Raw genomic sequence first — 13,131 nt, 5'->3', positions numbered from 1 at the left:
CAGTTCGCAACGAGCCAGGTGGCCCAAACTGTTGCATATACCCTGACTCTGCTTGCACAGAACGCAAGAGAAGTTACACAATTTCCCTAGTTAACAGAAATTCATGTTAGCAGGCAACATTAACTAAATGTTTTAAAAATATATACTTGTTTATTGATTTTAAGAAAGGCATTGATTTTCATGGTTCTGTACACATTGGTGCAACGAAGTAGTTTTTTTCCCCCCCGAATGCGCTTGTTAAACCACCCGTTTGGAGAAGTAGGCTATGATTCAATGATAAATTAACAGGTATCTATTATATGCAACGCAGGACAAGTTAGAAAAACTGGTAATGTCATCAACCATGTGTAGTTAACTAGTGATTATATTATGATTGATTGCTTTTTATAAGAGAAGTTTAATGCTAGCTAACACCTTACCTTGGCTCCTTGCTGCACTCGCATAACAGGTAGTCAGCCCGCCATGTAGTCTCCTCCTGGAGTGCAATGTATTTGGCCACAATACCCATTGTTATGAACTTGAAATTGGCCCTAATTAATCGTCCATTCCGATTTAATCAGTCGATCTCTACTTACAACAGGCAGTTGTTGTTGCCATCCTGTACCTGTCCCGTATGTGTGATGTTCAGATGTACTGATCCTGTGCAGGTGTTGTTACACGTGGTCTGCCACTGCGAGGACGATCAGCTGTCCGTCCTGTCTCCCTGTAGTGCTGTCTTAGGCGTCTCACAGTACGGACATTGCAATTTATTGCCCTGGCCACATTTGCAGTCCTCATGCCTCCTTGCAGCAAGCCTAAGGCACGTTCACGCAGATGAGCAGTGACCCTGGGCGTCTTTCTTTTTGTGTTTTTCAGAGTCAGTAGAAAGTCCTCTTTAGTGGCCTAAGTTTTCATAACTGTGACTTTAATTGCCTACTGTCTGTAAGCTGTTAGTGTCTTAACGACTATTCCACAGGTGCATGTTCATTAATTGATTATGGTTCATTGAACAAGCATGGGAAACCACTGTTTAAACCCTTTACAATGAAGATCTGTGAAGTTAATTTGTAAAAATCCAAATATCTTTGAAAGACCAGGTCTTGAAAACAGGACTTTTATGTGTGTGTGTGTGTGTGTGTGTGTGTGTGTGTGTGTGAGAGAGAGTAAGTAAACACACACACCAATTAAAATGATTGTGCTTTTTAAACAACATACAGTGTTATATATTACGCAGGGCAGGAAAACTTACAAAAATGTCTTGGGTACATAATTGGTCTAGCCTGTACGCCAAAATACATTCAGAGTTGCCCTACAATTAGTGACTTTGTATTTTATTTTTGAATAGCTTACTAATAGGGCATTTTTATATTTGCATAATTCATTGACTGACCCATTCCCTTTAGCAACAGAATATCTCACCACTGTGCATTTCAATCTCCTCCCCTCTCTCCCGCATTGCTTTCTCGAGCGCGCATCGAGAGGGGCTGTCAACCGTTTAATGAAACCGGTTTCCTTCTGTAAACGGGTTACTATTCATTTTCCACAACAGATTTCACTTGGTTTCCCAAAGTATGTACTGGGTAGCTGCAGGAACAGGATTGGAGAGCCCATGGCACACGGAGTTTGGGTGGAATATGACCTTTGCAGTGAGAGAGTGAAATAACCGGAGTAGCCTACCCTCACATGAGTGATAAACAAACCGGTGGGGATGTGGCCTCCGTTCCAGTGCATACGGATGACATGAAATCACATTTGATTGGTCACGTACATGTGTTTAGCAGATGTTATTGCGATGTTATTCCAGCTCCATCAGTGCAGTAATATCGAACAAGCCATATCGAACACTTTCACATCCCACACAAACGTAAAGGAATGGAATTAAGAATGTGTAAATATTTGGACGAGCAGTGTTGGAGCGGCGTAGACTAAAATCCAGTAGAATAGAATACAAATGATTCATATGAGACGAGTAAAGCAAAATATGTAAACATTAAAGTGCCTAGTGTTCCATTTATTAAAGTGGCCAGTGATTTCTAGTCTGTATATAGGGCAGTAGCCTCTTATGTGGTAGTGATGGCTATTTAAAAGTGTGATGGCCTTGAGATAGAAGCTGTTTTTTAGTCTCTCGGTCCCAGCTTTGATGCACCTCTACTGGCCTCACTTTCTGGATGATAGTGGGGTGAACAGGCAGTGGCTTGGGTGGTTGTCCTTGATGCTCTTTTTGGCCTTCCTGTGACATCGGGTGCCGTAGGTGTCCTGGAGGGCAGGTAGTTTGCCCCCGGTGATGCGTTGGGCAAGCTGTTTTGGTACTTGCTCAAGTCATCAATAGCCTATCATTGCATCATGCTGCCCATATCTTCTGATTTCTATCATTCATAATTAAAGTTGACAAATAACTCTAAATCTAGTGTATAGGACCTGTTTCAAATTATCACTTTTATGCTCAACATAGCCACTTGATATGCACACTCGCTCCGGAATGGTTAAAAGCGTTCCTTCCTATTTTATTCAGTTCAGTTATATTCTTATAAAATCACAAGATAATGGCACGGGACTTAAGCATATCTTGTCTGCTAAATTAACAAGCCTACAGCCAAAGAAGGCATGGCGCATAGCCAGATAGCAACTCCTTCTGTTCATCTGAAATACATTTTTCTTCAAATCATGTTTCTTTTGACCTGCCTAAAATATACAGAACAAAAATATAAACGCAACATGCGATGTGTTTGTCCAGTGTTTCATGAGCTGAAATAAGATCCCAGAAATGTTCCAGTCACATACAAAGGTTATTTCTCTAAGATGTTGTGCACATTTGTTTACATCCCTGTTTGTGAGCATTTCTCCTTTGCCAAGATACTCTGTCCAACTGACAGGTGTGGCATATCAAGAAGCTGATTAAGCAGCAGGATCATTACACAGGTTCTCCTTGTGCTGGGGGAAAATAGAAGGCCCCTTTAAAATGTGCAGTTATGCCACACTAGACAATGTCACAGATGTTTTGAGGGATTGTGCAATTGGCATACTGACTGTAGGAATGTCCACCAGTACTGTTGCAAGACAATTTAGTGTTAATTTCTCTCCCATAAGCAGTCTCCAATGTTGTTTTAGAGAATTTGGCATTTCATCAACCGGCCTCACAACAGCAGACCACTTGTAACCACGCCAGTCCAGGACCTCTACATCCGGCTTCTTCACCTGCTGCGTCGTCTGAGACAAGCCACCCGGACAGCTGATGAAACTGTGGGTTTGCACAACTGAAGAATTTCTGCACAAATGGTCAGAAACCGTCAGGGAAACTCATCTGCAAGCTTGTAGTCCTCACCAGGGTCTTGACTGTAGTTCAGCCTTGTAACCGTCTTCAGTGGGCAAATGCTCCCCTTCAATGGCCACTGGCACGCGGGAGAAGTGTGCTTTTCACAGATGAATACCGGTTTCAACTGTACCGGGCAGATGGCATCGTGTGGGTGAGCAGTTTGCTCATGTCAACATTGATCAGTACCCCATGGAGGCGGTGGGGTTATGGTATGGGCAGGCATAAGCCACGGACAACAAACAGAATTGCATTCCATCAATGGCAATTTGAATGCACAGAGATACCGTGACCAGATCCTGAGGCCCATTGTCGTGCCATTCATCCGCCGCCATCACCTCATGTTCCAGCATGATAATGCACGGCCCCATGTCGCAAGGATATTTACAGAATTCCTGGAAGCTGAAAATGTCCCCGTTCTTCCATGGCCTGCATACTCACCAGACATGTCACCCATTGAGCATGTTCGGGATGCTCTGGATCGACGTGCTCAACAGCATGTTCACGTTCCCGCTGATATCTAGCAACTTCACACAGCCATTGAAGAGGAGTGGGACAACCATGCCACAGGGCCACAATCAACAGCCTGATCAACTCTATGCGAAGGAGATGTCACACTGCATGAGGCAAATGGTGGTCTCATCAGATATGGAATGCTTTTCTGATCCACGCCAACAGATTCATATCTGTATTCCCAGTCATGTGAAATCCATAGATTAGGGCCTAATGAATGATTTTCAACTGACTGTACTGCGTTACAGTTCATATAACGAAAATCAATCTTAAATTGTTGCATGCTGCATTTATATTTTTGTTCAGTGTAAATAAAGGATTGCGATTGTGTGTAATTGATTTATTCAACTTTTTTTTTTTTTTTTATGTAGATGTTCCAAAGGCGGCGCCTCAGCGGCTTGTAGGCTTGGAGATATTAAACATGTCTGTTAATTAACGGGTCAATTACCGTGAGATCGACAGTCTTGTCTTGCATGACCGGTTGACAAAATGTCATGACCCCCATGGCTTTTATAACATGGCCTCATAACATCTCTTTTATCATACTATCAGTTGTTGTTCATGGCATTGTTACTGCTTGGTATCCTATATCAAATGGCTTTGCCTATATAGACCGTGAATAACTCTATGGCCTGTTACCATACAAAATGACCAAACGAGTAACTCTGCCTATTGAGTTATTCCATAAGAACAAAAGTGAGACCTTATTTAGGAGATGTATTTTTTTTTTTTCCCAGAGGGAAATTACGTTGTGTCATAAAGATCTCTCACAGAATAAGCTTGTCCGGCATTTATTTATTTAGCTCCTAACGGACTGTCCATGTGGCTGTTTCCAGGTACACCCCAGTGGGGCGCTCCTTCTTCTCCCCTCCGGAGGGCTACTACCACCCCCTGGGCGGCGGGAGGGAGGTGTGGTTCGGCTTCCATCAGTCGGTCCGTCCTGCCATGTGGAACATGATGCTCAACATCGATGGTAAGAGCAGTAGTCAATACATTGACTCAAAGAAAATCCCAGGCTGTGTGCTTTAACATATATTGATGGTTTCACCCCCCCCACAGTCTCCGCCACTGCTTTCTACCGTGCCCAGCCCGTGATTGAGTTCATGTGCGAGGTGCTCGACATCCAGAACATCAACGAGCAGACCAAGCCACTCACCGACTCCCAACGCGTCAAGTTCACCAAGGAGATCCGAGGTGGGTGGGGACCTGCAGGTCAGACCAATGTTTTTACCGTGTTTCTACACACCAAGTCTGCATCTGAAATGGCACCCTATAGACGTGTTCGCTGACAACGTCACACAAACTATGCGCACGCTTCAATGGGGCAGAAGGCTCTGTGTTGTGATTCTGGATGGCCAGATGGCTAGCAACAATGACAAGAAGCTGCCATGTGGGGTATCGTAGGTGTCTCGTTTCAGCTAGTTTTATATTTCTCTTGATACAATGTCTTGTTTTGACTGATGTCACGTCTATGCAAATATGGCAAAATTTCGCTAGCTATTCAACAACTGTAACGATGTATTTGAGACAAGTGCTCATTGTGCAAATGTAAGTTTGTTTTCAATAAATATTGGGAGACTAAATCTAGTTTACATGTTGTCAACAGTCTAAGCCAACCCCCGTCTGTTTTGCCCCATAGTTGTGCACGCATCGGTTTTGTTGCTAAGCAACCAAGCAGTCTATTCACTATATAATGCACTACTTATGGGTCCTGGTCAAAAGTAGTGCACTACATAGGGGAAGGGTGACATTTCGGAGGTGAACCACACCTTTATTAGACAGCATCCACCCACCCAGACAATTGTAGTGTACCTCAGGGTCGTGTGTCAAGTCCATTTCAATTCAGGAAGCTTAAGAATTGTGAAGAATCTTTACTGAAAATAAATGACCCTTTTATAACTCTTTTTATAACTTTCAATGGATATGAATTGAGATGGATTTGACACCCATCTGCGATGTACACCCATAATCTGCACTGTGGGCTGAATCCTAACGTAAGATATGCGTGCTTGACTCTAACTTACTGTAACTTTTGTTGTACCATGCATTGCTGTGAATGGGTTTGAGTTATGCACAGCAATAGTAAGTACGCGTTAGGCCATTTTGACAGTCAGATGGAGTGACTCGCCAACTGTCTACATTTTCAATGTCAATGATGCTTAAATGTCTCTCTTCAAACTCCACTCGTTATATCTCCCCCGTCTTCGTCTGTGGCCGTATTTTGATGTGCTCTTCTGGGTGTTTCTATGCGTATGTTTTTCGCTCCCAGGTCTGAAAGTTGAGGTCACCCACTGTGGTCAGATGAAGAGGAAGTATCGCGTGTGCAATGTCACTCGCCGCCCCGCCAGCCACCAAACGTAAGTGCTGCACTCGTCGCTACACATTCCAGTTAGAGGCTTTCACATGTCCCTGCGGCCCTAGCTGTCCTACGTGACTTTTCTCTTCTGATTTTATTATTATTATTATTTAAAAAATTTCTATCAGCCCATGCTAAAATACAAACCGTCTCTATCTCTTGACGCAGAAAACCCATGACGAGATGCATTGCTCTTTCCTTTTTATTTTTCTGTTTTGGTTTATTAATACGATCTGTTGGTATGTATTATGTCCTTGTCTGCCTGTTGCTCAGGTTCCCCTTACAGCTGGAGAATGGCCAGGCCATGGAGTGTACCGTGGCTCAGTACTTCAAGCAGAAGTACAGCCTACAGCTGAAATACCCCCACCTGCCCTGCCTACAAGTGGGGCAGGAACAGAAGCACACCTACCTACCCCTGGAGGTAAGAGTGGCTCTAAAAGACACACACACACACACACTCTACAAATTAACTCCTACTGTATGTATAGAGTGCACTCAAGATATCGCTGCAAGTTTCTCTCACGGTGGTCTTCCAAGCGTTCGTGGCTTTGACGAAATTGCCCGAAGGCCTCACTGATGCACTCTGTGCACCTATGCATTGTTGGGAAAAAAAAGGAAGGGTTTGGGACGTAGGCATGGCCAGACTTTAGTTTCCAGTTTACTGCAGTTCATTAGGCACCAAATGGACGGAAACGAGAGTACCTGTCCCATAAGAAACAATCCTTTTTCATGTTTCTCCATTACTTGAATACGGCGTTATTCAGTAACTAACTATTCTCTGTCCGCATACAGGTTTGTAACATTGTGGCCGGGCAGCGCTGCATCAAGAAGCTGACAGACAACCAGACCTCCACCATGATCAAAGCTACAGCACGTTCTGCACCCGACAGGCAGGAAGAGATCAGCCGACTGGTGAGTCATTACTACTCCCTCAGTGGCGCACATGTGAACTGCAACACAGGAAGTGGAGAGCTGTAGTCTGAGGCAGCCGGGAGGTTTTTTGCAAGGAAAATGCCCTGTTGGGTCTTGAGTGTTTTTCCATGTCAGTGTTACTGTTTTCTAAAGGTGTGTGGTTGTCCAGAAATGGTCCCCAGTCTTGAAACGCCAACCTCTGTACACATATCTCTTGCCTGGCGTCATATGGTTTCTCTACTCTGAATATTACATTTCCCCCCAAATCATTGAGGCTGGGTTAGTGTAAAGTAACTGTTTGTGTAAAAAGGGCTTTATGAATTGATTGAGCCATTACTGGTATTTGTGACAGTCGATTTGAGGTAAAACTCTAAATGATTGATTCACGACTAAAAATGTGACCCACCATCTTGATTCGGTCTTTTTGTAGTAACTTTTTACATTATTTTTTACATTGGATAAAAGTAGAGACTCTTGAGCTAGAAAATGGTATATCATACACTATACTTGTAACCCCACTTTTGAGAAAATGGCATGTGAAAGTTTTGGTAAACCTACTGGAGAGCTCTTCTTTGTCTACACCCATTCAGCATCGTTCACACCCTCTTAATTCTTAGCCTTTCCCATCTCTTTCAGGATTCACGTGTTAGGCCGTGTGCTAAACAGAGTAAGTTAGTGTAGTAAACAACCAAAGATAAAGACTTAAAGGGGTGAAATTAGTAGTAGAAATACACAATCTAGTCCTTGGCCTACATCCTAATCGGTCTTTGGTGCAGGTCATGTTAACATTACCATCTCTGGTAAACACACTATATCAAATAAAGTCGATTTGTCACATGCACAGGATACAGAAGGTGTAAAAGGTACAGTGAAATCGTTACCTGCGTAGTGGCGTCTTTTGTTTAGACCAGGGGTTCTTAAACTTGTTCAGCCTGGGACCCAAATTCGAAATTCTGTGTTTTTCCTGGGACCCAAGCATATGAAAACAACATGCAACTACACATAAATATCCCTACATGTAATTGCCCTTATGCCTAAAACAAATGCAACAGACAAACAAATAACAAGTGAAATAAATAGCAATTCATGTTTATCTGTCTAGGTTGAAACGGTTGCTGCTCAGTTTTTGATAGTGCAACGCTAAGTAACAGTACAGATAACACATTACTGTAGAAAGTATTGTTAAAAAAAGTCTAAGTTGGAACTGTTGCTGTTAAAATACAATAAATGTTTTATTTTGAACTGGAATAAACTGATTGATCACATCACACAGAGAAAACACACCGTTCTAATGAGAGGTGTGTGTGTGTGGCTGGTTGAAGTTTTCAACAAGTATGTTTATTCTGGGCTAAATTCTGGACAGTGCAACCCTGAGGTAATCCTCGGCATTGAGCGTTTCTGTACTTGTTTTTATTTTTTAAGTACACCAGAGTTGAGGACCAGAACATCTACTGCTTTCTCAGTCAGGCAGGGAACTGCTTCCTGCTGTAGATGAGCAACCCAACTGCTGTAGATGCTTTTTGCCTCCAAAGCATCTTGCTTCAATCAGTTGATTCCAGAATAAAAATGATTAGTTCCAACCTAGACTTGTTTTCAACAGGAAGTAGGCCAGAGTTTTTCCATCTTCAGCTGTACAGTTACTTAGGGTTTTACTTCGCCAAAACAAGTTAGTTAGCTACTATACTAACGTTAGCTAGCTATTAGCTGTGTACAAGGGGATTGTTTTGAAAGAGAAACTCACATCTACTACTACTACTGAGCGATAGTACTCCCTTAATTCTGCTTATCATTTTTTCTCCCCACTGTCGAAGCGTTGTGCACTGTTCTGAAAGAACTCCCTGGGTTTACTGTCATGCTGTGGATGTTTGGTCAGGACGTGTTGTTTTGAGACTCCGTTACTAAGCACTTCCACGCACAAAACACATTGTGTGCACTCTATATTGATTAGCACTAATGTTATGGCAACCTTTTTGTTCTCAATTTCCGCCTGAAGACATACCCTAATCTAACTACCTGTAGCTCTGCCCCAGAGGCAAGGATATGCATATTCTTGGTGTCATTTGAATGGCAACATTCTGAAGTTTGTGGAAATGTTAATTGAATGTAGGAGAATATAACACAGTAGATCTGGTGGAAGAAAAGAGAAAGAAAGAGCATACGTTTTCTGTTTTTTATTGTTGTAGCATCATCTTTCATAGGTACTAGAATAGCCACACAGTCAGATAGGATGCTGGAGATAATTTTGATGGGTAACACAAGAGGGCAACTGTAGGTGTGCAAAGTGTCAGACTGATAACTTCAGGAATGGGTGAGCTACATGACATTTAGCAAATGTACCCAAGTGGCTGAATTGGTGAAATGACCTATAACTATATACAACTTATCAAAATGCAATTCTAACACACAACATTTTTTATAAAAATGTTTTAAAAAATATTAGAAAAAATATATTTAAAAAAACCAGTGGTAGACCGTTCAGAAGCCCTCTACACAATCTGCCTGTGCCATGTCCCATAGCAGTCTCTTTCTGCTGTAAAGCAGAGGCAAACTGACCGTTCAGAAGCCCTCTACACAATCTGCCTGTGCCATGTCCCATAGCAGTCTCTTTCTGCTGTAAAGCAGAGGCAAACTGACCGTTCAGAAGCCCTCTACACAATCTGCCTGTGCCATGTCCCATAGCAGTCTCTTTCTGCTGTAAAGCAGAGGCAAACTGAACAACTGAAGCCCTCTACACAATCTGCCTGTGCCATGTCCCATAGCAGTCTCTTTCTGCTGTAAAGCAGAGGCAAACTGAACAACTGAAGCCCTCTACACAATCTGCCTGTGCCATGTCCCATAGCAGTCTCTTTCTGCTGTAAAGCAGAGGCAAACTGAACAACTGGTGCAGGTGATGGGGGACTTCATGTGACAAAGAACACAACGACTCCTCCATGCTTTGCCCTTTTGGCCCTGAGGTACAGTCATGCCTGCAGTAATGAACTGTGGCATATGAACACCACTGGAGGCAGGAGTGGCGGCAGAGGTAGAGGCGGCAGAATGTGATTCAGAATGTGATTCAGTGGACTTGCTGTAGCCAGCAAGCTCCTGGATGAGCAGCTCCCTGAAGACTAGCTGTGAGATGGGGGGCTGTCCACAGCTCTTGGCCATTTCCTTCTGGAGGATGAAGGAATTCACCACAGCAATGTCAATGAAATGGTAACCATTTGTACCATTTCTTTGTCTTATGTAGAATATTGTAGTACCCTATAAGAGCGTCGGACAAGTCTGCACCTCCCATGCTCTTGTTGTAGTCCTTGATGGCTGCAGGAATGGGGACATTTTTGGTGGTCCATGCCCCAGTAGCGTCCTTCACACGCCTGACGACGTGATCGCCACTGAAGGACTTGTGGAGCACATCACCACCTCTCTGGTGTCCATCCACTTCACAAACAGCAGGCCATCTTCACGGATCCATCGCATGGTACCCCGCTCAGCCCTCATGTCATTTACCTTGGTCTTTGGAAAGCCCACTCTGTTTGTCCGAATGGTGCCACAAGCCCACACCTCCAGCTTCCTCAGGTCTGCAAACAGGATAGGGCTTGTGTAGAAGTTGTCCACAAAGAGTTTGTAGCCCTTCCCCAGCAGTTGAAAATCCAAAAACTCCATTAGTCATAGCGAAGTCCTTTACCAGTCGCACACGTGTTCTTCCCCTCATAGACAAAAAATGTGCATGTGTATGCACACACAGAATCAGCCAAAACAAACAGCTTGTAACCCCACTTAGTTGGTTTGTTACGCATGTATTGTTTTAGGCCAATTCTGGCCTTTGAGGCTACCATCCTCTCATCTATGGACAAGTTCTGGGCGGGCTGAAAATGGATCTTGCAGGCTTCAACCATGCTGGGGTAGAGAGGTTTGACTTTGCGGTGCCTCTCCTCCTGTCATTCTCCTCATCAACTTCTGGGTCACTGATGTGAAGCGCCCGTGAGATATTTAAAAACCTTGTAGAGGACATGACAGTGGGGGGGGGGAAAGGCAGGTGATATTGTGGCTGTTTTCCAGTAATCCTTTAGGGTTTTTAACTTCACCAGCCCCATGTAAATTACCAGTGAAAAGTAGCAGAAAAGGTCTGACATGGAAATGGGCTTCCATGCCTCTTTCTTTCCTGCTTGCTTCCTAGCCCCATACTTGTTAGTATTACACACCAGGGAATCAACAACTGCTGGGGTGAAAAACAACTGAAAAAGTTGCATGGGGCATGTCGAGCTGAGGTCCTGGTGGCCTTTTTGGTCAGAATATTGGGGGATGTGGCTCCACATCCTTCTCCAGCACAGAGTGCCATTGCCCCTCTACCTCTCTGCCAGCAGGTTCCTCACTTCCCTTCCTCCGCTTCTTTGTTCCTGTCTTCACACCTCTAGATGGCCGGGCGGGGTAGGTGTGGAGCCGGAGACAGCAGGAGTCTGGCTGGATGAACCCGCTTCAGTGGGGGATGGGCACCGGGGCCTCCCAGTCAGTCGCTATCACTGTGAAAGAAAACATAAAAAGATATTTGTATTGTATGAGCCCTTTATCATCATATAAAATAAACAGATATGTATTGTATAGAGCAGAGGGAACAGTCACTAAGGTGAAGTTCTGTTCCATTCAACTGATGTGAGCCTGCCTTCACCCCAATGGGTATTTCATATGGTAATGGTGAGGAGTATCAGGCTCAGTGGCCATGTGGCACAGAGGCCATTTTACTCCAATCCATTTGAATAAAAAATGGAATATATATAACACACACACATACACAAACAAACCACCAAACACACAGGTTATGGGTCGTACACATACATACACACACTATAGCCAATGTGTACCTTACACATTTCATCACACATTTCATTGCAAATTGTTCTTGATTTCTCTTCTCAAACAAATGCATGGGATTTGTTCTCTGTAATAGATATTTTAAATTGGAAAACGTAGTTTGATTACCAAGATTCTAATCTTTTGAAGGGTGTAAGACACTTGCATTTTCAAGAATGTTTAATGTTACGAAATTGTATTTTTAGTTGTCACTCTGACATTTCCCCTGATGTTGGTCCCTGTACAGGGACAGCAGCCATAACAGGTAGCAACACTTTTGTTTGTTTTTGCAGTTCATGATTTCTTAAATGCCGCGGTAGAAAGGATTATCTACACATAATGAGCAGCTCTTGTTATAGACGGACGCGTGCTAATGGTAGACCATTCCGAACGAATCTCTCGGCCCATCCGTTCTATCAGCCAATCTTGGCTAGTGGGAAGGTTCCCTGACTTTTTCCAGGGCTAAACTAACTAGACTTGTCATTTTTTAAACGCATGTTTTGTTCGTATTTACAGATGGTACACGTTTGTTATTAAGGCACATGAAAGTTTACATTGTCCAGAAGGAATTCTTGCCCCAAAAAATGTAAACTTTTTTTTGTTGTTCAAATGCGTTTCCTGTGACGTGCGACATACGCCTAGCTTCCTGGAATGGGTTGCAAATGTTCTAGACACTAGCAGGAAATCCATGTGTTCTCTGCTTGCCTCTAACTCCTTTTCCTCCTTTTCACACCAACCTCTCTCCCTCTTCGTCCCCCCCAGGTCAAAAGCAACAGCATGGTGGGCGGTCCCGACCCTTACCTGAAGGAGTTCGGAATCGTGGTGCATAACGACATGACCGAGGTGACGGGCCGAGTCCTCCCAGCACCCATGCTGCAGTATGGGGGCCGGCTTAGTACCGACACTGGGCGGGACTGTGGCAGGGTGAGTACTAGGGCACTGGGCTGGGCCATTCACGGGAGAGAGGGTCTGTTGGTGTTTGTGTGTGTGAATGAAAACGGTGAGTGGATTAACCAAGGGGAGGAGGATGAGACTTCATGCCACACAACACATTTAAATTAAATTAAATAACTCTTACCAAAAAAACAGGCTTCTAGCAAACAGTTGTGGCAAATGTTTGGCAAATTTGCCTCAAATGTGCTCCAAGCTCCTATTTTCACATGCAAATTAGTTTCTTGGCAAACTGTTGCGGAAACGTGTGAAATTCTGGCAAATAATTCTGGTAAATTTG

General features: G+C 43.7%; 1 protein-coding gene across 5 annotated transcripts in view; it reads left to right on the top strand.

The window, feature by feature from the left end:
- The window catches only part of LOC115128309 (protein argonaute-4), a 36,428-nt gene that overhangs the window by 9,309 nt on the left and 13,988 nt on the right, over nt 1-13,131 (top strand). For 3 of the 5 annotated variants that reach the window (XM_029658038.2, XM_029658039.2, XM_029658037.2), the window contains 6 exons: nt 4,639-4,775; nt 4,862-5,014; nt 6,072-6,159; nt 6,432-6,579; nt 6,951-7,070; nt 12,663-12,824. In XM_029658038.2, the coding sequence (XP_029513898.1) occupies nt 4,639-4,775; nt 4,862-5,014; nt 6,072-6,159; nt 6,432-6,579; nt 6,951-7,070; nt 12,663-12,824 (808 nt within the window). The remainder of the gene's footprint in view (nt 1-4,638; nt 4,776-4,861; nt 5,015-6,071; nt 6,160-6,431; nt 6,580-6,950; nt 7,071-12,662; nt 12,825-13,131) is intronic. The other 2 variants (XM_065017690.1, XM_029658042.2) reach the window with 1 other exon arrangement.

This window comes from Oncorhynchus nerka, linkage group LG4 (assembly GCF_034236695.1).
Source record: "Oncorhynchus nerka isolate Pitt River linkage group LG4, Oner_Uvic_2.0, whole genome shotgun sequence".
Taxonomy (NCBI): domain Eukaryota; kingdom Metazoa; phylum Chordata; class Actinopteri; order Salmoniformes; family Salmonidae; genus Oncorhynchus; species Oncorhynchus nerka.
This window is presented reverse-complemented; position numbering and strand designations above follow the sequence as displayed.